General features: G+C 38.0%; 2 protein-coding genes across 5 annotated transcripts; one reads left to right on the forward strand and one right to left on the reverse strand.

Moving 5' to 3' along the window:
• The first annotated feature begins 3,549 nt into the window (after positions 1-3,549).
• Positions 3,550-17,551, forward strand: hmgcll1 (3-hydroxymethyl-3-methylglutaryl-CoA lyase-like 1). Of its 3 annotated transcripts, none has more exons than XM_051417317.1 (9): positions 3,550-3,872; positions 5,424-5,501; positions 5,958-6,065; positions 6,433-6,528; positions 6,723-6,871; positions 7,538-7,601; positions 8,246-8,434; positions 15,775-15,900; positions 16,284-17,551. In XM_051417317.1, the coding sequence occupies exons 1-9, from the start codon at positions 3,777-3,779 to the stop codon at positions 16,386-16,388; spliced, it is 1,011 nt and encodes a 336-aa protein (XP_051273277.1). In that variant the 5' UTR covers positions 3,550-3,776; the 3' UTR covers positions 16,389-17,551. The 3 variants fall into 3 exon arrangements, with proteins under 3 accessions (XP_051273277.1, XP_051273288.1, XP_051273299.1); XM_051417328.1 differs by lacking the exon at positions 3,550-3,872 and adding an exon at positions 3,890-4,083; XM_051417339.1 differs by lacking the exon at positions 3,550-3,872 and having other exon boundaries at positions 5,435-5,501; positions 5,942-6,065.
• Positions 17,552-21,108: 3,557 nt separating this feature from the next.
• On the reverse strand, positions 21,109-25,721 carry gfral (GDNF family receptor alpha like). 2 transcript variants are annotated; one of them, XM_051417265.1, is made up of 9 exons: positions 25,609-25,721; positions 25,222-25,350; positions 24,668-24,823; positions 24,425-24,481; positions 24,034-24,346; positions 22,238-22,494; positions 22,068-22,148; positions 21,826-21,907; positions 21,109-21,728 (listed from the first exon to the last, which is right to left on the reverse strand). In XM_051417265.1, exons 1-9 carry the CDS (start codon positions 25,643-25,645, stop codon positions 21,662-21,664), a joined length of 1,179 nt encoding a protein of 392 aa, XP_051273225.1. In that variant the 5' UTR covers positions 25,646-25,721; the 3' UTR covers positions 21,109-21,661. The 2 variants fall into 2 exon arrangements, with proteins under 2 accessions (XP_051273225.1, XP_051273217.1); XM_051417257.1 differs by having other exon boundaries at positions 24,425-24,484.
• Between the last annotated feature and the right edge of the window lie 798 nt (positions 25,722-26,519).

Raw genomic sequence — 26,519 nt, forward strand, 5'->3', positions numbered from 1 at the left:
TATGACTGCTTGTGTTTAGACAACACTGAAAACTCTGGCTTCTTTGGTTTACTGAGCTACAGGATTTTGTAGGAAAATGTTGGTATCTGTAGCAAAACTAGTTTCAAACGATACTCAGCACTGGACCAACATGTATTTGACTTTACCAGGCTGATGTTGATCTGCCCTGTCATCTTCTCACACCACCATAAAAATAATGAACAAAACATGCTACTGCACCAATTTAGACAGCAAATAGAGATGTCAACAGCCACCACTTAACCCGTTTCATATGTATTCTGGCTGTTGTAATTTCTCTCCCACCAAGGATATGGATACACTGAAAGAAATCTCTATACTTTATGAGCCAGTCGGAGCCGTAATCCAACCACGAAGTCCTCTACGGTGCAATATAAAAATCTGCACAATAAATATCTGACTGCTTAGAAACATCCGCCTGAATGCATCTGTGACAAAGTGGTCTTAACTAGTGCCTTTGTGAAGAAAATAATTAAGATTGTAGCACGTCAGAATGAATGATATGGTTATACTGCAGCTAAGTGATTATAGGTTATATTGCAGTCAACTGATCATTAACTGGTGAGGATTTCCTTATTAAACTAATGTTCATTATTCTGAATGGGCGGGTGTGGCGAGTCCCACAGCCTTACTTGCAGAACCGAACATATTGCATTTTATAAATCAATGCTCAACAATCATGATCATGTGTGGACACAAACCCAACACACAGGTCAGTGGCTTTTGTGACTAAAAGCCACAGGGCGCTCTGTGGTGTGATTACTGTGAGGATAATCTTTAACACACATGCTGTCTCTGAGGGGAGCTGTGGAAAGTTGGCTCAGAGCAGCCGGCCTTCCTGAAGAAACTGTAAGGTAGGCTGCTATTTTTATAAAAGGCTTTACATTTTATTTTAAGAGAAGTGTTTGTGGTCATTTTTTCCCTTGGTACATTGCTTATAATGGACATTAGATTGGGAGGGGATGCCTTTTCTTACACAACAGCAAGATTATTTTTATTATATATATTTTTTACTTCACTTTGTGCAGCATGTCTTATGCATGACTCAGTTTGAATCCTATACACCATCAGGTGGTCTGTTGCTATAGGACTGGGTGTAATTATTTTAACTATATACCCAACAAACCCTTCCACCTTCTGTGGGCATGAAAGACTATGTCATGATTATTGCTTTCAGGGTGATGATAATGTGCTATTCGTTCAGCACCAGGACTCTTGTTGTTACAGTTCAGTTAAATCCACGATGTAGAAATTGAAGACGGATGGAGGATGAAAATTGATTTAATCTGGTTCCTGTTTTCTTTCTTCCACTTTGTTTTCAGTATATATCTGAGAGCTTAAAACCTCTTTCATGCCATGCCCAAACCTGTACTCTATAAAGTACTGTTTTTCACATCTGTTTCTTTCTTAGTACAAAAAAAGAGAATAGCCTCTTTCTTTTATATGCAACTTTTTCCATTTCAGAGATATGTTGTGACATTTGCACTGTTTGATTTTTATTTAATATTCTGAGACGTTCATCATCTGCTTGGTCTCCAAAATCCTCATGTGTAAAATATATTGTTCTCAGGAGACAGCTTACAAACTAGCACAGAGACATCCTTTTTCCTGTCAAGACATATCTGTTTGCCTAATCTGCACAAACTTATAGAGTATTGTCCTTTTACAGGGTTTAACCTTGTAGGAAACATCTTTAAGCTTTGTTTTATTTATTAAACTGAATTGTGATTTGGTTTCACGTCATGATTTTACTCTATTAACAAACTGGACACAAGGGCAGTGTTTGTTACTGTTGTTGTGATACAATAATTCGCCCTTGATTTGATTTGACTCCTAATAATCCTCCATCCTGTGTACACTCCAAAAAACTAAAATTAAAACATCAAAATTGCTTAAGGGCTCCTACATTCACATATCAGCTTGAAACCACACCCAACTTTTAATATTTCTCTAATATCTGACAAAACAAAGACAATTGAAATGTCAAATGAACTGTTTTACATTACTACCTTTTATAAAATGTCCTCTACTTACATACGATCTTAAACTTTAAAAGTTTCCACTCACCTGCATTACATTCATTCCTAAAAGCAGGAAAAGCCCCTGAAGGCCAGTTCTTTTAAGTGACTCGCTGCAGCTGGTATTTGTCAAGATAAACCGTAGCTGAGTTTCCTTGAAAGAAAAAATGTTAAAAGGCCAGTTAGGGTTAATCGACTTATGCAGTTATCACTGATTGAAAAAGAGCCACTGAAAGAAACTTTTCCTTGAAAAGTCATCATTTTTCTGGCAATAGAAAGAAAATACAAATGATGAATTACATGTGTCCTGGTGTTAGTGACAACAGATTTCTCAGCCTTTCTTTGTGATACTGGAAGGAATTGTTATATTGTATTTAGTTCCATATGATGTTTATTTAAAATGTTCTATATAAAGTATATACACCTGACACTGTGCTCTATGGTAGCAGATTATTATAGACATTATCTGCACTAATTTAGTGCTTCTGCAAAATGCGGTTTTCATTATTTTTCCGGGCTCTGATGCCTTTAAAGCACAGGTTCACAGACATCTGAATTGAATTTAAAGCCAAGCAAACCACTAACACCATGAAATTATTTCAAATGAATGGACACTTATTTCCAGGCGAATATAACTACAGCAGAAAATTCCCTTTATTCATTTTTTGGCCGAAATAATGGCCAGCACCGATTTGGTTATTATTAAAAAGCTAAATAAAATTAGTTAAAAGTTGACAATTAGATTTAAAACTTCTGTACTTCCAACCATTAACGCTACTGCACTCGTTGTTTTTCTCTGCCTAAGACGACCATGCATAAGTGATTAGAGGCAACAGGCATTTTAAAATTTTAGGGGGTGGCAACTGATAGACATCAACCTTGAAGTCTGCTACAAAAAAGGCTTTTTCAGGGCTGATCATATGAGTCGCCCTCCTCCCTCGAGAGAGAGGTAGAGGTCTCTCATCACAGGGCAGTTTAGCGTGGTGAGATGGTTGAATGCTAGGACTTCATTAAGCCCCTCTATTGTTAACATCTGGGTTCAGAAGAATGGCTCTTTCTCTGGTAAATGTTGCCCTGGCTTAACAAGGGATTTTATTACACCATGCAGTTGACATTGGCAGCAGTGTCACGTCTGGCAATGGAAACCCCTCAACTGTTTAGGTCACAGGAGATCAATCAAAGCAGCCTGTTTCCCTGAAGCCTTCAATTCTCACCAGAGCAAGGAGTTGAATGTGTATCTAATTCTGTTGTTGAATCAAGATATAAACTATAAGGCATTTTAGTGAATACTGGTTATACATCATTTGGAGCCGATTTGCACTCCTCTTCTTATTTTTCTGCCCTGCACCTGCATCCCCTTTTCTCAATGCCCATATTATATCTTTCCTCACAATGCTTCCACAAGAATTCCCAGTGTGGAGTACAGCACTAATCTCCCATATCGCTCCATTTGCCACTTTGCTTCACACCATTTCCTCTCTTTCAGTCTCCATCCCCCATCCCTCTCTGTTTGGATCCCCTCCCTGGTAGGGATGTGGCTACCATGGCAACTGCTGAATCATCCTCCACCGTCTGCAGTCGTCCTCTAATGCCATCCCCACATGCAGCAAGGCCCTCCACCGTCCAGGCCAGCATTAGCATATTGATCGACGCTTCAATTTGCTATATTAGTTGCAGCAGTCTTTGGAGGTTAGTCTCGGAGGACTCAGAGGTGCAGTTGGCTGAACAGCAGCCATTCGGATGGGTAACGTACCCACTACAGTGAAGCACTGCCTGAGCTATGAGCAACTCATCCAGGACTACCCATGGCTGAGACGCTGGCTGCTGCAGGAAAAGGTGGGCGTAGTTTTTCTTATTTCTAATCTGCTGCACATGCTCTGCCACATGACTCTCTCATGACAGAGAGGCTGCACAGCAGCCAGCCACTGATGACAGCGCTGATGCTGCATGCTGCTTATATAATCGTCCTCTTCAGTTCAAATTCTGCTCTACTTTCACATATTACTGTGCTTTTAAGGATGCATGGGATTCTCTCTATGTAAGAATGGTAAATTGTTTTTATATTTTTCTGAATTGATTGTACGTGACAAAAGATGCAAACTGGATGTTTTTGTTTCCTCTGTGTTGTGTCACTTCACCAGGCTGCCTCAGCAGGTTTATTTGATAATGATTCAACATATATTTAATGCATGTGAATAGTGTTTATGTTCAAATACTACTCACTACTCACATACTAAGATTGTATTAGTAAATAGATTTGATATTTACAGTGAATCCAGTAAGTGAAGAAGCATCAACAACAACACTATATGTACCTTATAGCTCATTGTTTTGTCAGTCTGAGCTGCTCTCATCAACCCCAGCAGGCTTCCTTTTCAAGTATGACTCTAAAAAAAAAGTACCAATACAACAGTATTAAAAACAGCATTACAAGTTAAAGTCATGCTTTCAAAATGTCACACCAAAGAACATCAGTATCAAAAACAAAATGTACTGAGGAATAAAAGTATTTCTGTGTAACAAATGCTTTAGCTTGCACAGAAAGAAGCATTTAATTGTAGTATCTGGAGGTAATTGACTGAAATGTTAATATAAATATATACAAATATATAAAGTAGCATAAATTGGAACTAAGAAAGTAACTTACAGTAGCCAGCTAGCATTCCCACCGATTAGCTAACGTTAACTAGCGTTACTCAACACAAAAAGTTTGTGAAGTTTAACGTCTGGCAAGCTAAATATACAGATTCAGACACAGATATTTCTCTCAGGAGTTTGTGAAGAATAAAACAGAGGCCGACGAACACTGGACCTACATGTGTCAGGTAACGTTAGACAGAAAAACGACTGAAATGAAATGAATGCTAACGTTGCTTCACGTCTTCTGCTGTTTGCTTTAGTCATAAACTGCCGTTGGTTAGTTTGTTTCTCAGATTAGCAGTTTTTAGGTCAACTAAGTTAGGTGGTGTTTTTTTAAATGTTAAATGCCACTGTCTCTGAGTTTAATATGTTAGCTAGGTTATATCACTTCTATAATTATGAATCTCTGTTGAGGTTGCACATTTAAACTAAGCAAGGGCTTTTTTTTTTCCCCATCATGAATTGTGAGGTTCAGACCAGAAAAATACCCCGGTCCTGAGAATATCCCCTGTGGCTTGTGTGGAGTTACCCTTTCCTTCTTCGCCAGTCTGTCCTCTATGACACATCCCCCTGAGTTTGCATCCTAATGTCATGACAGGCTTATGTTTTGGTTCTCATGTTTCACCTGGCTTTGAGGTAGACAGTCGTTCATGTTAGAAATAACATGTCCTGGAGCATCCAAAGCCAAAAAGGATGACTCCTGTAGAGTGGTAATCCTCCTAATTCTCTTTGATATTTTTCCCCCAGACCATCACAGGACATGAGTATCCAGAGTTTGTTAAAATAGTTGAAGTTGGGCCGAGAGATGGACTTCAAAATGAAAAGGTATACACTGTCATTCCAGTCACAAAACTCATTTATAGTTATATGTATGCACCCTTGTTGTGTGTTACTATACATGATCATCCCCGGGGAATCTCCCATTTTTTCTGTCTCTTTCATACATAAAACAATCCATAACATATGGGTTTGTGTGCCATAATTGCCAGCATGTGTTTCACATTTTCTTTGAAATTGAATAGGAAAGATGACACGGCCTCTGGCTTAGTTTTCTCTGCTTAGTCTGTCACTACTTTATCATTTCCGTATTGCACGCCTGTTGTTTGATAGATCTTAAAGTATTCAGCAAGTGCAAAATTCAGCATGTGAATATAGATATTAATGTGATTCGCAAGCAGTGTAGCAAAAAAATATAAATCTGACAGATATCTGCATCTTGTACCTCCCGTCTTGAGTGGAATCAAATCCAGAAAGAGCTGTTTCAGTTTCATTGTTCCCCAGGAAATTGTCCCGACAGGGGTGAAAATCCAGCTGATAGACATGCTCTCAGGAACAGGCCTGCATGTGATTGAGGCCACCAGCTTTGTCTCTTCAAAGTGGGTACCGCAGGTAATAACTCTTCTTTGTGCACAGCAACAGAGTGCTGAGTGATTTATTAGGCTCTCTTTCTTGTCTGCGTAAGTACTGAGGAAAATGTGCTCCTCTAGTATCCTTGTTGGACTCACAGGTGCTTTTGGAACAACTATTTAAAGATATTCTTCATACAGTTGCCTTCTAAATTCTCTGTCATTAACTGTACCGCTATTTACATCCTGAAAACAAGAAAAGACGAACATGTTGTTTTGTTTATACTGTGACATGACAAAGTAATTCTGTCCTTAATCTCTGCTGCCTACAAGCGTGTGAAAAAACATTTGCCCAGGATGATGTTAAAGGTTTATTTTTCTACATCATATGTTTTCCCACCTTCGTTTAGATGGCAGACCACACTGAGGTACTCAGAGGAATCCAGAGAGCTCCTCATGTTCAGTACCCTGTTTTGACACCTAACCTGCAAGGCTTCCAGGATGCTGTAAGCCTTCATTTTCACTTCAGCATGATGATCTCTGCTGTATAAACCATAACTGTTTACCCATGCTTGTCAATTTGAGTTAATTGTTGGCGCTATAATCTTTTCTGCCACATAATTTGTACACTTACGTAAGTGTGACTCCAACACAGTGTTCAAAACTGTTTTACAAGTTCATTTTTCTCTCCTCCTTTAAGGTTGCAGCTGGTGCTACTGAGGTGGCGGTGTTTGGGTCAGCGTCTGAAACCTTCAGTAAAAAAAATATTAACTGCTCTATTGATGAAAGCATGCTGAGGTTTGAGGAAGTCATTAACACTGCCAAAGAGCAACAGATTCCAGTCCGTGGGTTAGTATTTGGGATATTAATGGTCACTATGAGTGAAAGCACACATAACGTTTTAATCACTTTCAGATTTTACACTGATTATCACATTTATTTTTTTACTCCAAATGAAAACAAGACTGTTGAAAAACAGCAGTTTCTATATGTAGGAGAAAGCACACAATCCAGTAATGATACCTTTACAACAAAACTGCCAGATGTTCTTTAGGTTTCATGTATGCATTAGCAAACCTCAAGTGCAGACGGACGTTAGAGCAAACCAAACGGGGGGAAGTTACTGAATATAGTCGTGCCTTTTGTCATACACGGAAAAAGCAAGCCACTGCAATAATGCATGTTTTCTTAGATTATACGAGCCTCTCTGTCCAAAAAAAGATAAACACATCGGGACAACAGTGGATTAGTGTAAACACGGTCACTTTCCAAGTGACAAATGGCACAGAATCCAGATCTGGATCACCACCAGAATCTAATCACGGATCAGTCTATAGTTCACAAACAAACAGACGAACTGCCAAAAATACAAAAATCTGCTCATCCTCATTTAAGCTTGTGAAATATTCTGATGATTTTTATTACGATGAATTGCTGCTACATCCACAAAGTGTTTAACACTTAGTAACATCAAACGTTACATACACACATTTAAATTGTGTTGTGCTCTTTCAGATATGTTTCTTGTGCCCTTGGATGCCCCCATGAGGGACACATTGAACCTTCCAAAGTTGCTGAGGTGAGATAAACCTTGTACATTCTTATTTACAACACAGACATAGCATATTTGAACTCATTAACAAAATACAGGTTTTGCAAACATATACTAGAAGATGATGTTAGTAGATGACATTGGTTAAGTGTTCTTTAAGCATACCACTTCCTGGTCGTCTTTTTTTTTCTTCACATAGTGAATTTTTGAGATGAATGATGCTCATTTCACAAAGCTACAGGAGTGCAGGCTCTTATTTCAGCAGCATCTGTAATGGTCTGGGGATCAAGTGGCTTTTTTCTTTTTTCTATTCTTTTTTTCTTGCATTAAGAAACTCTTAATGCAAAAGCTTTGTATAAATATGTAAGCTAAAAAACTTCAAGTTCATTGTCTTTGCATGAATCACAGGGCTTGTGTTGTGTTTTTGTTTTTTTTGTTTCAACCATTGAGCAAGTTCTCCGTATTCCAGCTGTAGCTACAGGTTGAACTATTATTAACAATGAATAAATAAATTATTAAAGACTTGTCAGATTTTAAGGTATATTATTATTTTTTTTTATTTATTTCAATATTAAACCAATGATTGAAATGATACTGTAAATACTCATTAACTTTTACTGTATTATTTCCTTTTAACAAGAACATTTTTCCATATTTTCACTCTTCTTTAGGTGGCAAAGAAGTTATATGAAATGGGCTGTTATGAGATTTCCTTGGGGGATACCATCGGTGTTGGTACTCCGGGTTCCATGTTTAAGATGCTGCAGTGTGTGATGAAGGAGGTGCCTGCGGATGCTCTCGCAGTTCACTGCCATGACACTTACGGGCAAGCACTGCCCAACATCCTTACTGCACTTCAGGTAAGAACTCAGAGTAATCTTAAAACTTCTGTAACCACTGGCCATAATGATTGATTATGTTGTGATTATTAATATTACTATAATAATTATCACTAAAATCAGAAGAAGTAGAGTGTTTAAGTATTGTTGTATTAGCAGTGCTTACTTAATTTGATTGTTTAAAAGCCAGGCTATGTATCACAGACATTTACTGCATTGTGCATAACTGCATTGGCTTATTCAACTTTGACCATCTAAACCTAGTTGTTTTATTATTATAAAGAATGACTGTAAGAGCTAAGATGAACACACCCAAAAAAATGTCCATTATAAATTAATTTTAAACTTTAAAGCTACACCTCCTGGAATTTATGATCTCATTTACAAGAGGGCCCTCAAACACAAAATACATAAACATTAACAATGAAGGCAAAAGAAAAAAAGAAAAAAAATTAAACACACAAACAAAACCCCAAACCCAGATTTATAACAGTCTATCCATCTTTGTAAAATAAATTGTTGTAAAGGTTTACAAGTGCTGCTCTCTCTGGCAAGACTGTGCTACTTTACTCTGGGTGAGAATCACTCAAGGCACCTGCCATTTCTGGAAGTTCTTAAAATGAATGGGAACGACTCCAAGACTGCTCCAAAAGTGGGGTGGAGGAACCTGTGAATTCTGGGAAACAACAAGGAAAGAGCTTGAAAGTTCTCAAAACCTGGCATACATCAAACAGACATCTTTGAGAGCTGACATCTCTGCTTTGATGAAGTAATGTGGGATCTCTGAGAAGGAAGAAAATTATCAGGTCTCTTTGAAGTAAGAAGTAAGGAAGGAAGACGTGAGCTCTGATAACTCCAGGAGGACCGGCGTGAGTCACACCTCTGTTAGATGAAGAAAAAACATCTTAACCTTTGTGTGAGGGATGTGGAAAGTGCCAGGGCTTCCTCTTGCAGAGGTCTGTAGAAATACTGGCTTGGTTAGAAAATTAGGAGGCCCATTTACCTCAGAGCTGGAAGTGTAGATTCTCCTCTGTATGAGCTCAGGACAGTAATGCTTCATCCTCTTGAGCCGCACATCCTCTCATGTTAAATTGTTCGACTGCTTTGGTTTGGCATGGTTTTTTTTGGGCACCTTCTCCTTCACATGCACGTCCTTCTCCTTCTGATGAATACAAACACTCTTGTGGAGAACCGCAGGACGATTATGGATAACTGCCCAGCCTTTGCATAAATCAACGTTGTTACTCATGATGACATGAAGAGGAGCAGCCAGATGTGGAAGCAAAGACGAGGTGGTGATTCTTGTTCCAGGATATCTTTCAACTTCCTTAAGTAACTGCCAACATTGTAGAGATCACAAGTCTTTTCTGAGGCTTTAAATCATTATTCCTGCTGGGGATAATCATATGTGTAGCTGCTCCCAATCTATCAATTTTTGGGGCACACGTTACAGTAGATTCAAAGACAGCATCTTTTTTTCATTTTTACCAAGAGCAAAGGATAAGTAGTGTTTATTTTCCACTGGAATCAGGCAAAAGGAAGATAAATTCTCAACAAAACCCTCATTTAGGCTGATGGCCAAAATAAATGGCAAATTTCATTCTACGGTTGCTTGAAATTATATAAAAGTCACATATTTTAGAGCTTACAAGAATATAATCACATGCAGAATGTATTCATCTAATATAAATAAAAAAAATACTATTGACATTCTCCTCTTAAATATTGTCATTTTGAGTATTGAGCTGAACACTGTATCGCTGTCTCGATGTTTATGAAACTCATTGTACACCTGAATCTGCCCTGAGCTTTAATGACAGTGTGTCAGTTTATGACATTATGAATGTATCCTCTGTTGGGCGAGTATGCACAAAACAAATGTGTAGGTTACAATGGGACACAGAAAGAACCGGGAACCATCAGTCAGCAAGGAAGAGGGGCATTAAGAAACATGATCTAAACCTCGCCACAAAGCAAGATGATTCACAAACTGCCCACTGAAAAAAAATCCCAGAATCTTAATGAACATAAGATATTTCCAATGGGCCCTTCCATCACAGTACACACGTTTTGTAGTGAAGAAAAAAAGTGGACTATTACAGTAATATACTCTGTTTCTACACAGCTCACAAAAATGTAATTAGGTTGTAAACCCCTGTGGAAGAGCTCTCGTCGGGGTGTTTTTCGCCACTTTGCCCATAGCGAGTGTAAAACTGACATAAATCCAGACATAAAACAGAGGTAACACAGATATGGCTGTATCAGTTCTCTGGATCACATTGTCATTGCAGAGGAGGAAGCTCATTGGGGGCTGGGTGGGTCAACAGATGTGAGGGGGTCAGCACAAAGGCTCACCTATTCAGTGTCTGTTGGACAAAGCAACTGAGAGCTAGGTGGATAGAAGGGCCCTGGGGGGCTCCTAACTCATCTGTCGCTTGGCTGTTGAACTCTCTGACAATGCTGCGCTTAAAGACCAGTGGAAAATGATCCTTTCATTCGCCCGCTGCTGAGCATGTGATGAATGGCGCTGAAGCCGCAGACCCAACTCCAAGAACTTTGGTAGCACTTGGAATATAATTATGGCTTGTGACTTTTACAGTAGTTTGTGTACTAAATACTGCATAATTACTGTAGTAATGTCATTAATTTAGAGGACAACCCATAACAAAGGCTTTGTTTTAAGACCAGGAAAACATTTAATTAACTAAGAGTTACACACCCACCCAAAGACAAAGCACCTTAATGTTAAAACTGCTAATAATAATTTTAAATTTAAATAAAAAAAATAGTTACCAAGTATATAGCTTGTAGATTTTCACATATTACATTTTTTTTCTTATATTTTATTTCTGACATTGACCAAAGTAGGCCAGTTATTACTTCTTACTGCATTTCTGTCTACTATATACTATCCTGTATACTATGAAATTTGACTGGATGCTCATAAACTGAGGAAAAGCAACCAATTACGAGCATTGTTCAGAAAAAGGCAACAGAGATCCTTTGAGTTTAGCTTGCTTGGTCCTGCTCCATGGCTGAAAGTTCTTCATGACCCAGTGCCACTGCATGTTTATGTAGAAAGTAATATTAAAGATCCCCTCCAGACATGTAGTAAGACATATATATATATATATATATATATGAATAGTCTGCTTGGAACCAATATGTGTAGCTAAGATCCTCAAATAAGTAAAATCTAAGAATCCCTCTACCTCATTAATTGGTTAATTCATTAAATTATGCTAAATGTGTTAATTTCTGCTGGACGCAAGATGTCTCCTACTTCACTGTAAAGTTCATTCTCAGTGTCTGGTTTCAGGTTTCTACATCACACTTGTATAAGTTGCATACTGGACCACTATTTGTGATGTCACGAATTATGCTCGTAAGGCCCGCCCCTTAAAATCAGATTTTCAGTGAGCATATAAAAACTTTCAGCTGATCAATATGAAAACATCCTTCTAGTGTCAAACTCTGCACATCCATCATTAGGCACAGTGAAGTTCAAACATCCAACTGTAGGAACAAGAAGAAAAAAATATTTTGGAGTAGAGGGGAACTTTAACTTATGAATTACATGGCAGTTCATAGTTTTATAACTTTAGATAGCAGATACTTGCCTCGTAACTTCAATGTAAAAAACAGAAAAAGTTTTCACATGTTTACTGCACCAGCACATTCTTCACAGTCAACTCTGTCAGGACACAAAACACAATAATTGTGTTTATTTTGGATTCAAATTATGGTTTGATTTTCTCTAATACTGATGCTTTTCTCTCGATTATCTGTGCTGCTATTCATCTGCAACATTGTGATGAAGAATAGCTCCACAATGTCCGTGTGTAAAGTAGCAAATATTTTTCAAGTTAGCTTTGATTTTGGATGGCTGTGGATGGAGTGAAAAAGCGCAGAGGGACGGTTAAATTCCTCTGTGGATCATATTTAGAATGATTTATCACAGCTGCCCTGTGGCCCCAGAAAATAATAGCAGCCGGGAATATTTATCCTACCATTTGCTCACCCATAAACAAGATGGAAATGAAAGATTTTATCATAGCTTTTCATTACTGTGTGCCAGAAGTCCACACCACCAACTGGGAGAGAAATGAATTCCCCCAGCGCTGTCAGCCCTGAGTCACCTCTTTTGTTCCTGATAAAGACATTCCTCAGTCTTTGTACCTTTTCTTTTTTTTCTGGAGGTCTGGGGGGGCTTTGTTACAAACCTACTCCTGGCAGGTCACACAATGACAACGTATGTACTTAGATTTCACAGGCTTGGCAAGGAAAATTATTTATTCTTACCCGCAATTTTGGTGTATTGTGTACTGCTGCAGCTGGGGAATACAGTATAACCTGTTTGTGCTCACACTTAACAATAACATTCATCTTCAGAATTTTCTTTTTGTCTCTGTCCATGAGGAAATGCTCAACCATGATAACTCAATAACTTTGCTTTACATTCAAATATCTGCTCTAATTGTGTTGACTACTGTGTTGATAACTCCAGTACAACTTTATTTGGTCTGATTTCATGTTTTTGCTTGATTTATTATTGAAAGGTGTTGGTATAATGTTATAATTGACTTTTACTATTATGATATTGTGACCATGACCATCATTATTGTAATCTTTATCACCATTGAAACCACGCAATCAAATCCAATAATAAATAATTATACACACTTAAGCTAAAATAAACAATTATACAATCCAATTATATTCAATCACAAAATGATAATGATAATAGATAAAACATTTTATTTATAGGGCCGGTTTTAGATACTCAAAGAATAAATGGAAGGATAGAACCATGACGGACAGCACACACAATGTGACATTCACAACCTTAACCGACAAGACCAAACATCACGGAGAACAACAAAAGTATCATCTTTCAAATAAATGCTAAGGATGCATGAAGCACAAACACAACGAACACACACACACACACACAAACACACACACACACACACACACCTTTCTGGTATTTTTTTGTTATAAAAAAAAATAGAATAGGCTGGCAGTTATAATATTATTGTTAAATATTAAACCTAATAATTACAGTAGTTAGACAGTGGTTACCAAACCTTTCATAAAAAAGTATTCTTTACTGACCACACAGCTTCCACCTGAACATAAAGACATAAAATGGACAGATTGTCGTGGTTATTGTTTGTTCTGCATTCATGAAACTGAGTAATCCGTGAAGGGGGTTGATATGGAAGGTGAATGACTTTATTATAGTATATAGTTCAACATTTTTATGCTCCAATAAATCATGAAGTAAAAATGTCATTTATTTATTCTTTATATGTTTGTTTTGTCTATATCCTAGCTGCCCTCCAATAACTGTGCTTTCCAGTGTCAAGCTTATTTATGTGTTCCTGGGAAGAGGTGATATATGTGTCAGCAGTGGATCTGTGACAGTTTCTTTCAGCTTCCCAGTTTATTTAGCAGTGGGTAAAGCATCACTGCTTCATATCCCTCAGTGAATACACGCTCTTTCTCTTCCTCTCTCTCTGACGCAGTTATAAAACCAAAATGGGATCATGTCCATCTTCAGCCTTGTCCACTCAGAGTGTAGAATGTCAACGAGCTTATCCCAAATCATGCAAGTTTAAAAAATGCATGTGTCTTTACCCAGGAATGCATTGTTTTTATATGGCCACAGCTCACTGAATATGGCTTTTTAAAACTGAGTGCACATCTGGTTTCTGGGCAGTGTGAACCTAACTGAGCATTGGCAAGCTGGAGCTGCTGACCACCAATTCCTGCACGATTAGTGTCCAGAGGAACAGGGCACGCCGCTGAAGGGTCTGTTTTGTTCCTCTCGGAAACAGTATGCTGAAGACCCCCGGCCTTACACGGTTAGCAGCTGAAAGCGAGAGGATTGGCATGGTAGATTACAACTCCATGTTTATACTACAAAAAATTCTGCCTAGTACAATATCCTGCTCTGGCTTTAACCAAGGTCTGGAAATCTCGTGCACTGCACACACCGGAGTAGATCTCCTCCTCCTTCTACCCCACCTCCTCCTCTTCCCTTGCCAACACAAACAGCAATTACGGCTGGCTCAGACAGCCACTGAAAGAAGTAGGTTCTTGTCTGGAGGAAAAGCAACCAATTAGCAGCATTGTTCAAAAAAAGGTAATTGAGATTCTCTTAATTTAGCTTGGTTGGTTCTGCTCCACAGGGTGAAAGCCCTTCATGACCCGATGCCACTGAGAGGATCAGCGTGTTAATTTTGTCTCACTGTGGGATCCTCTGACATCTGGCTCTGCCACGGAAGCTGGAAAACATCTTTAATATTCTCATGACAATCCCAGGGACATGTGGAAAACATCCCAAGACCTTAGTCCGTAATGACTGTGAAAAACTGAAGGTCTGGCTTCATCATTTTTTGGTGTGAAAACAAAGTTTATACTTGTGGTTAAGTTATACCCTTCGACGGCAGGAACTGTCTCTTTATGCGCGTTCAGAAAGATTGTAAAATATAAGTTAACTTTTCTTGCACCATTAACATCAAAACAAAAGAAGATTAAAAACAAAAAATTGCATTTTAGGATGTTTGGTAAGCTGTACAACAAAAGCAGTAAAATTTAGAAAAACAACTGAAAATGCATAATTACATTTCATATGGAGGCCAGACACTCGGTATTGTAGGCAGTAAAAAAATAAAACAAAACAAAACAAAAACCAGAAAAGTTTCCCACACAAATATAGCAATTATGTTTACTGTAAGCCGTCAAACATGTAAAAAAAACTTTAAATGTATCTCTTGCACGTGTAAATATTCGTATATTTTGTCCCACATAGATCAGGAAAATGTTCAACCAAGGTCATCAGTGAGATAATTTATGACATTGATGATTATTTGTAGCAGCTCTCCATTTGTGTAGTAATGTTACAATTCCTGTATTGTTGGCGAAGTGTAAGAGGACACCATCCAGCCAAGGAAAAAATGTCTTCTCAATGTGGCAAGAAAGTGAATCCCCATGGTTTAAGGGCAGAGTAGTGCTGTAAAAACATGAGTAACCAGGAGAATCAGAAACATATGAAATGTTCTGTTCAGGATTTATAATGTTCCTCTCATATGAACAAGGCCTTAATTATGTGGTGCTAGTGGTTTAAGCTGACAAAGAGGATGACTAAGCCATACTGCAGGACATTCTGTGCCCACTCATCTTCAAGACATAAGCCCACAGTTCTCCTAAACAGCTGTAAAACACGACCACAGCCTTGGCAAGGCGTGCTGCACCGGGCAGAACAATCCAACAGAACAAGGATCTTTGTTCCTGGATTTTACCTGAGGTGAAGCCTGTGTGGAGGTGCTGAATGTCTCTGTTGTGTGTCCTTGCAGATGGGGGTCTGTGTGGTGGATTCTGCAGTAGCTGGCCTGGGAGGTTGCCCGTATGCTCAGGGTTCATCAGGCAATGTTTCAACAGAGGATGTTCTCTACATGCTTCATGGCATGGGAATCGAAACTGTAAGTATGTCTTTAAGGTGCACTTTGACGGACCTGCTGTATTTCATATCTGTATAATCCCAACTGATCAGCCAAACTCACACAATCTTTTAGAGCTCATTTACATAAACAGATCGTTCTGCAAACATACTGTTCTGTAAATGTTTATTTTATGATATTGGTGGTTTTACACAGCTTACACAAGCCCACAGTGTTGCATGCCCCATCTCAGGAACAATTTATTTAACAATTCCTACCCCTGCTGGTGGAGTGTTGTCACTACAGTTTAATTTTCCTTCACCTGTTGCACGCATGTATTTAAATTCATGAGGAACCTGTCTTTAGGACAAAATCACCCTGTAGACATTGCATTTTAACTGATGCCACAAAAATAATTTTTGCAGGGTGTGAACCTTGCCAAGGTTGTAGAGGCTGGTGACTTCATCTGCAATGCTTTATGTCGCAAGACAAACTCCAAGGTTGCCAAGGCAAGAGGCAGGACACTGTGATGTGTTTCTGTAAAGGAATATATTTAAATCTGACTCTGTTCCCTTTAAAGTGCTTCCCCTGTTGTTGCTGCCTTCAAATTTGTTGCCTATGCTGCCGTATTTAAAATATATTATTCTCTTCCATCTCATCCAAATGTTCTCAAGAATTATGAGATTTTCAATATTGTGTTTTTGGTCCAAAATCATCTCTTTCTGGCTCAGCTCAATACCTTTTAATTCATGTCTGTTTCATTATGATCGACTGAATCATCACATTTTTTATGAGATACTTTGTTTGGCTCTGTGTGGTTGGACATTACATAAAGAGAAAGGACAGGTCATATTGGCTATATATATATATTGGGTAACAAAAGACGATAAACTAACTGTCAAGAAGAGTATTCATTTGTGATTAATATGTCCTCATTGATGACTTGATGAGTTATGAATACATACAGGCCAAGACTGAATTCTAAACTTCTATTTTAAAACCTTCCCATATTTATTTGTTTCTGACAAAGAAACCTTGTAAAGGTCAGTCAGTTTTATTACTTTGCATAGCTCTGTGGCCTTATAATAAAATAAAGTAACACAATAAGAATTTAGTCTGCTTTGGCTAAATTGCTGAACTCAATTCATTATCAGCACAGGAACACCTGTGGTGATAATAAATAGAATAGCGAAGACTGCAAAAAGAAAAAGCTCTTTCTTGCTTTTAAAATATGAATATCTCTTTATGCACTCTGAAGACCTTTTCAGCTTTCCTATTCAATCAGGTCCTGTTTGAACAGTAATTGAAAAGGAGACTCCTTTCAAACTACCACAAAAATAACTGTATAAAAGCAGTCTCTGAAAATGTTCTGCCTCAGGTTTGCCAAAGATCAATGAAAAAGTGACCCTTCTCTTTTTACCATGACATAAGCTACTGTGTGGGGATCGTCTGTTTTGAGTGTAAAGTTAAATGTGGTTGCATTTGCTCATGTCTGCTTGTCTTTTTACATCCCTCTGTGCTTTCTGTAAAACATGATAAAATAACATCAAAAATAGAATGTGACACTGAATTTTGACAGGATTTTATCCAAAGAAAGATGGGGAAAAAAAATACCGTATCTATTGTGCTTCAGAAAAATGTTCACACATGCTGGAGGATTAAGATGATCCAAATAAAGAAATAACAAAATGTTTACTGTGGATGTCTCTGTCTGGGTCCTCAGGACTTAAGGAACCCCTGGTTTTCTATCCAGCCAGTTAATTGTTGTTGCAATCATCTTACGTCCCTGAAGTAAATCAGTATAATTAGGATGGCAGAGTGAAAACTGACAGGGTGTGAACTGGGACTGACAAAACTCGACTCTAATGAATAGAGAATAGGAAAAACTGGTACATTTGCATAAATGTGGTAATTGCTTACCCACAATGGTCCATTTTAATCCTGTATGCAATGTTTTTTTTCATCAAAAAATTATGCATTCAAGTGCAGTCATGCTTAGAGATATTTTTTGGGGAATGATCCGCTTGTAGAAAGAGGGAAATGAGATTACAGCAATCCAATAAGGAGAAAGCTTGTGAGTGAAACTTTGGAAGATGAAACAATAAATATTCAATAGGATGAATAGCTTGTAAGACAAAATACAGTTTTACTGGTATTGCAGTAAAAATTGTCTGTAAGAACGTGTATATCTACTCAGTTCCTGATTTCTGTGGTATAATGCAAGTGATTCAATATGGAGTCATTTAATCAAAGTGTTTCCTTTTTTCTGGGAAGGTTTTTTAAAGGTTCACACACTTTTATCTGGGTTGGTTTTAGAGGCTGGGTATTAGCAATTTGACACAATATTTCTCACAGTGGGATTTTAATTCAGACTTGGATGGGAATGAGGAATCTGTTTGCTCTCAAGATCCTGAAACAAACCAGTTGGCAGTGTTGACAACTTGGCTAAAGCTGATTCAGTGTTAGTGGCCTGATTCACATTTTGCACAGTTATGAATACATGTAACTTGATACTGTATACAAAGCTGAATTTGACTGACACCTGTGTTAAACCTAAAGCACAATTTAAAAGGCTCAGTGTGTAACATTTAGGAGGATCTACTGGCATAAATATAATATTAATAGTATAGCAGTATAATAATCACCTGAAAATAAGAATTGCTGCATTTTCATCACCTTAAAGTGACTTATTGTTACCTGCTGAGGGAGCGGGTTTTCTCCTACGAAGGCTGCCATGTTGAACCACCATGTTTCTATAGTAGGCCAGAAAGGACATACCAAACCCCTGGTTCTAGATAGGGCTATTCATGAGCTCAAGTGTTGAAAGAATCAGGATCAGGTAATATAGTTAGTGATTTTAATAACAGAAGCAAGGCATGCCCTGCCTTTTTCCTTTTGTGCACTAGCTCACAGAACCACCTTGTGGTATAATGTAGAAAATAACAAATACTACTGAACACAACATCGCCCACTGTACTTCCTCCTACATTCTTGGAAGGCTGAGCTGTATTAAAATGGTTGCAGTCTGCAGCTTCACCACTAGATGCCACTAAATCCTACACACTGGTCCTTTAAAGGCAGTATTTATATTTTAACTACACTCCAGCTGCTCCATGAGTTTGTACTTTGAGCTAAATGCTAACATCAGTGAGTTAACATGGTCATAGTGACAATTTTACCATATGTTGCTGATGTAGCTGCCATGATGTTTACCATATTCACCCTCTTAGTATAGCCTGTTGGCATGCTAACCTTTGCCTAGTGGTCTTTGGTTATAAACCAGTGTGGAAAGTCAGGGCACCTATTGCTGTTCGTCCTGAAGGGTATATGAATGTGTGTACCAAACTCTGTCATTCTATCCTCTGGATTTTTAGTGAAAACTTTGTGACCTGTTGGTAGCGCTATAATGAAAGTCAGGGGATCACCAAAGTCAATAGAATTAATTATCTAAGAATCACAGATATCTGTACTACATTGCATGGCTATCCATTCAGTAGCTTTAGAGATATGTGTGTAAAGATGTGTAACTGACTGCAATTTCCATCCATTGAGCCCCTCTTCCAGTATTGCTAAAGGCTGCAGTTCATTCAGATTGAACAGAGTGAAAGAACTCTAAACTGTAACAATTAGCCATAACTAGTTATAGAGGAGACTCAGCACTGTCTGTATTTTTCTTCCTTTCAGCCAAACGGCCAAGAGATATAAGTGTACACACAAGCTGCCCTTGTGCTGCCAGCAGCAGCCATCACACAAAGCTCAGTGATGCTGGAGCACGGTGAGGGTGAATGCCAGGATTCTAGATAAGTCCTGCTGCCACTCAGACAAACCATTTTTCTGTCTGAAGTTGCAAAGAATATCCTAACTTCAACTGAAAATGATCTTGTGGGAGGAAAATGCTGGGCAAGGATCTCATCATCTCTGAAGACCTCACAAACAACCCTAGTGTGAGAGGAAGCACAACGTCCTGCGTGACTTTAAGGGTTAGAAGAAAATTGTTCATTGATCATCAGGGTATTAAAAATGGTGAAGAATGTATAGAACATGCATTTAGTGCAGAAGATGAAATAAGTTCCTTTCATTCCCCTCTTCCTCTCATATATTTATATCCTACATCTTCATGGTCGACTAAGAGTTTACCACTGCGGCCTCACAGCAGGAATGGTCTGGCTTCCAACCCACGGGGGTCTTTTTTTGCACAGTTAGCATGCATTTGCAAGTTCACTCACAGTCATGATCTCTCCCGTGTCGGCCTTTGTGGGTTTCCTTTGGTGCAGCTTCTTCCCACAGTCCAGACATGTTCAGGTCAGATGAAACATTGAATCTAAACTGCCCGTAGCTGTGAAGCCTGTCCAGCTTCACGTCTCTTCTTGTAAATATTATTAGTTCATTAGCATATTTTTTTTTATCATAACAGTTTTTTACACAGAAATAATACAATTGTATAATGTCTGATACTGTTTATTACAGTGATTTCAGCAGTGCCTCCCTTTTGATTCTGTCTTTTCTTTCATTTATCTATTTTGGCTGGTAGGCACAAACCTATAGGGAGCCCCAAACTCCCAGAAGATTATTTTTTTTTTTTATCTTGTGCACACATGTTATCTTGTGCACACAAGATAAAAAAAAAAAAAGGTCTTTCAGGGCTTCAGGGGCTACATAGACCCAAGTGTACATTCCACACGATGAAGGTGAAGAAAAACACAAAATCTTCCTCCACAGAAAGGTGAATGTCGGGTGTAAAGAAGAAGGTTATTACAGTTAACTAAAACTAAACTAAAAACTAAAACGGTAAGTATGAGAAAACATTGAACATTAGTTTTAGTCTTTATCAAGATATACGATTGCAAGTGACATTGATTGGCCTATGTCCATATTTTAGCCGCTGCATTGTTTTATGAATCTAATTAGATTATGTTACAATTGCGTGATTTTTATATGTTTTTTTGCATATCAGTATAAGAGCACCGTTGGTGGGAGCCTGAGATCTAAGAATTTAACCGTCAACCACAGCTTCACTGTAATTGTTTTGCATATGACAATACTGTTCCCGCTTACAGCTAAGTGAAGAATGAATGTTTTAGCACAATTTGCTAAATCAAAGCATTTACTGCAACTGTTTCAAAAAGAAAACAGAAGAGCAGCATCCATTGTTTATCTTATCTAAACTGCAGGCTTTCCCGTAAACACTGCTCTTTGTCAGATGTCAGCCTCAGAAACTATACTACAACAGTTGAACATACTGAAACGTCACAGTGTTCAAAGTGAAGTTTATTATGAGATGCTGTAGAAGCCTAGAGCACCAATAAATCATCAGACAAAGACAACTGAAGACATAAAGCAATCTCAAATGTGTCGGTCAAATCAAAATTTTCTTATGGAGATTGATAGCTCAAGTCGATGTGAATCAAGGTTAATGACTGAAGACCTTTGATCGATTCTGAAGATACTGCAGAGAGAAAGGTTTTCTTTTGTCATTCAAGAAAGAAAAAACATGTGAGTTAACACAGTTATCTTTTTTAAAAAATGACACTTGAGCTTGTCACAGCAGTATTTTACAGGCATTTATAACTGTAAAAATATAGGTTGTTATCAATCAATCAAATTGATTTTGTTTGTTTTTTTAAAGACACTGCTGTTCAGAGTGATTAATCTTATAGCAACATTTGTTATCAAAGGCATACTAAAGACATTGAATAAAATATATCAACAAACTCAAAGGCATCTTATAAATGTGATCATCTAAAAATCTTGAACAAAATGATGCATTACTATCGATGACATACATTTAACAGATGCATAAACATCAGAGAATAACAACGCAATTGCTTTTCTGCGGATGGTGAAATCTTGTTTTATCTCTTCTCGCCATCCTACAAGAAAAAATAAATAGTAAGTTAATAAGTATTCATCATCATCGTTAAATCTCAGAAAGACTTTACAGGATTAACATAATGTTGACATACTTACCATATTTTACTGACAACAGCCAGAGGCATTAATATAACAACTCCAACAAGAAGCACAGCGGTAAAAGCATACAGTAGATAATCTGAAAGGACAAAATAGTCAACATTCAATATATTAAAAACTGTATTGATGTCCATTCATCCATTCATTGCAATTATCCACTTATCCATTCACACTCACACCTACAGCTATGCAGTTTAGAGTCACCATTTAGTCCCAACTTATATGTACTGTACATTTACCATTTGACCATGTATGACCTTGTTCAGATTCATTGATTTCAGGAGGCTTAGAAGGACCACTGCTGCTTTTCCAAGATATCACTAAAATACACATAAAAAAAAATGCTCTCAAATGTTTCCAAGAAACACATTTAATTATGTAAATGCCTGTGAATCAGAATCCTACTCACTGAAGTGTGATCTATTATGAAGTACATCATGAATCATGTTGCACATCAGTAGATTGTCATTGCTCACTCCTTTGCATGTACAAGGATAGTGAAGTGCTGTGCCCCAAGTGTCCAAGAAGGCCATTTTACATTCAGGATCTGCACCAAGGATAAGAGCTGGATCCATCAGGGTGAAACATTCATCGTTTTGGAGGTCATTGTGGCATGGTGCTTCTTCAGAGCTCCAGCATTTGGTTTGGAAAGTTCTCAACAGATCTCTGGTAAATGAGAGAAAACACATTTTAGGTGCAGTCGCAAGGTGCTTTGCTTTAGGAAGAATACACATCATGTTTAACATCCTGTGATGGACCATTATGTTAATGATAATTCACATTAATTTTGTTACTAAATTTTAATTGTGTGACTAGTGGCTCTGGGGAAACCGCAAAGCAAAGAGCCTCTCCAACTGCACTGGGGATATAAAGATGAAAGAATGTGTGACATGACTTTTTTTTCTTCTAAATAACAGCCTGTAGACATTTTAACTTAATGAATGCAAATTAAAAGTGTACCATAAACACATGTCCATTGTGCCAAGCCAGTTCTAAACTATGTAGTATTGTGCCCAAAGCAACTAATTCATGAGTTCACTTGTAAATTCAGATTTAAATTACCAACACATCTGCAGTATATGCAAATAAAATGCCTTTGTTATTTGAAATTGTTGCTAGAGCAAATCGTCCTTGGGCAAGACACTAAACCCCAAACTGCCCCAGATGGTCAGATCAGATCTGTGCATGGTAGCTCGCTCCCCTCTGTGTGAAAATGAGTGAATGAGAGGCAAATTGTAAAACTCTTTGGACTGAAGTGCTTCAGTGTTTCTTCACTGTATAACAATTACAAATTAATTAGGGAGTAGAATTCTATTCAATAACATTTTCATTTTTATTGTCCCTCGCCACCATTGTAAACAAGAGTTCTCTCTCAATGTGTTTTCCAAAGATTTAAATAAAATGATGATGAAGCCAGTGAAGCAGAATGTTTTATTATTTTTCCTGTAAGTTTTAGTCAGTCAATCACTTCTTAATTATCTCGACAACAAGCCTGTGGGAGGGTTTGCCATGAAATCTTGTACAGACAATTGTTTCCTCTTCAGGATGAATTGTTATGACGAGGGTTGACATTTGCATTAAGAGCCGCTAGCATGTCTGTAAACTCTAAGTCTGGTTAAAAAATAGGATTTATAACTTCATTTAAATGAACTGTCTTTGTATATTTCAGATCCATCGGATCCAAAGAGGAGAGGAGACCTTAAACATGTCCACACAAAAACAAATTGTTTACAGTATCAAAACTGTGGATTAGACTCAGAATACATAAAAAGAAAATTATTAATTTTATAGAAATAATATTTTTTATAATAATCTTGAGGTAAACAATTAACTTCCATGCTCAAATAACTTCTGTGTTTCCAAAAACTTTCTTTATGGCAATAAAGGACCAGTGTTTAGGAATTAGTGACAACTAGCAGTGAAGTTGCAGATTGCAACCAACTGAATACAGCTCAGCCTTCCAAGTGAGTAACAGGAATTACGGTGGCCCTCTCTAGAGCCACTGTTTAGTTTGTCTGATCTGAGCTACTGTAGAAACATTGTGGTTCACACTTTACACGAATGAAAACATACCTAATAATATTAAATTCTAATTTCTGCCAATAGATCCTCCAAAATGTTACACACCGGATCTATAATGTATTTTTTCTGTATCACTACTGTAGTGTCAGATATACTGTAGAGAGAGACAGAATGGTAACATACCTGCAGTTACTGTCATCAACACACAGGTTAATTGTATCCTGGCAGATCCGAGGCTCATCTCCACATGTGCCACCATGCAGAAGATTTTTCATATCTAGACAGTCCTCGTCTGAAGCCTCACACTCACACATGACCAGCATCTCTGCGACGTTGTGTGGCATGCTACCATAAAACTGCTGAGTTGCTTCCTGACAGCGATCAAGGTTGCAGTTTGCCGTACATTCCTGAAGAACAGGTGCCAGGTACCTGTTGCAAACTGCATCATTGAGACAAACTGTCATTTGGTCCAAGCAGGATCCAGCACCATCATAAACTGCAAAAAGAAATATGAGTGAGTTTTGAGATCACTTTTATATTGATTGAATCCAATACACCTTAATAATATAATCACCATAGTCTTTTAAACTGCTTGACTGCCAGTCCGTCACTGTGCTCCTCTTCTGCTGAGCTGCTGTAAAAATAAATGGAAATATGATTCTCCAGCAAAAGCTTACTAAAGCCAGTTTGTTGTTCAGGACACTCATTCTGCAGCACAATTGTGTTCATTAACAGAGAACACCAGATCACCTTTGGTAAACAAAAAATGTATTTCACCTATAAATTCTTATCTTAGAGACTGCTGAGAATACTGCACCTGGCTTTTGGTGGCATTGTGTGGCCAACGCTTTTATGGAGTCACAAAGCTCCTCCTCCCAGGCACACACACACCCTTGCAGAGTGGGAAATTGGTTCAGTATGGTCTGGATGGTCATGTTACACATGTCTGAGCCTTTTATTTGGCACCCGTCATCTTGAATAACACAAACAGGGGGAGGCAGAAAAACAGGATTTTCCATAAGCGAGCAAGGTCTTGTTTGTGCAACAGGTGTGTCATATGTGCCTGCTGTTCTGATTGTTTCTCTTGTGAAAGCTTAAAATGCTCAATCAAAATACAGGATTCTAGTGTCAAAACAGACAGGTGATATAGCCTATTTCTTATATTTATTTAGTTATATAAACTTTGCTCCAGGCTACTGTCTCAGTTATCACATTTTAGCCATACTCCAATAGGTGCAATTCAATTAAATAGCATCATGTCCTCAGCCTTGAGATGTAATCATTACTTTTATAATGCCACTAGAAAACATAAGGACAGCACCATGTACCAGTGCCCCACAGCAGTAAATGCTAAATTGTTGACACTTTTACCTCCACAGATGCCGACGTAAAATGCCGGTTCACGCTTGCATAAATTTGACATGCAGGTATCCACAGAAGCCAAACAGTCAGAAAGTGGAGACGACACACTGATGCTGAATATCTGGGGAATAACAATCCCTGAAATACAAGCAGATACCAATAAGTTATCTATGTATCTTGAAAACTTTTAGGTGAATTTATTGAAAAGTTGTGAATTTCAATACAGTTATTGATAGAAGTTAACATCACTGATTATAGAAACACTTTGGTTAACTGTACTAACATTATAGACTACAAGACAGTAGTGGTGCAGTTTTAACGGCAACAAAAAAATTCCTTTAAGATAAAGGTTTTCTTGTCATAAATTTGTTATTTTTTAAGTTACAGTTGACTCACCAAGTATAACTGCAGCTTCCAGATGTATCAGCTGCATGATAGCTGTTGTAAAGCTGTAAGAGGACAACTGAAGCTCTCCTGCAGCTGACCTGTCCCTCTCATTGGTGTCAGTACTTAAGCTGGGATACGCCACCCACAGTCAACAGGATGTAACACATTTATTGGAAGCTGTGCCGTGCACAATGTAATGTAATGACACATTCAATTCGAGAACATAACAGACCTAAAAGGACAACAAACACAAGCTGAGTGTACTTATTGGTGAAGGGGTCTTACTTTTCTAATCTCCAATGGTATCACCGTATTTGTTTGAATTAACTACCAGAGTTGGTTGTTGATGACAATAAACATGGGAGAAATGATGTATTTAAATAATTAAGGTGTGATGGGGACTGCAAACAGAAGCCAGTCTATTACCTCTGATCTGCATACAATCTGTGTTAGTATTTACTGTACCACTAATTTAAAGTGGCTGTAATCAATATTTTTATGTTAACAATGGATTCTATGACAACTTGTAAGTTAAAGGAGTCACTTAATGAACCAACAGACAATTATTACCAAAGTCTGCAGTTCCCCTCAGCTCTACAGAGCGTTTTAGTGTCTTTCAGCTTGTTGTTTTGGTTTTACGACTGCAGCTTTACTGTTCTGGTCTATGTCTGCTGGATGTGTAAATAAGTGACTATTTGCCAGCAAGCTCGGCATAAAAAAGTATTCAAGCTAAAGACACATAAGAGTTGTGTTTACAGCTTATTTGTGCTGCCGCCAAGTGGCCAAAATAATCAATGTTCTTTGTTTATCCAAAGAAAATGGCCACTTAGCACCCGGCAATCACATCACTTGGAGACTCAAGGGTGTCTAGGTGGCAGTCCCATATTCTTTTTTTAGTGGTGTATTTCTTCAGAAAATGA

This window comes from Dicentrarchus labrax, unplaced genomic scaffold (genome assembly GCF_905237075.1).
Source record: "Dicentrarchus labrax unplaced genomic scaffold, dlabrax2021, whole genome shotgun sequence".
NCBI classification, from domain to species: Eukaryota; Metazoa; Chordata; class Actinopteri; family Moronidae; genus Dicentrarchus; species Dicentrarchus labrax.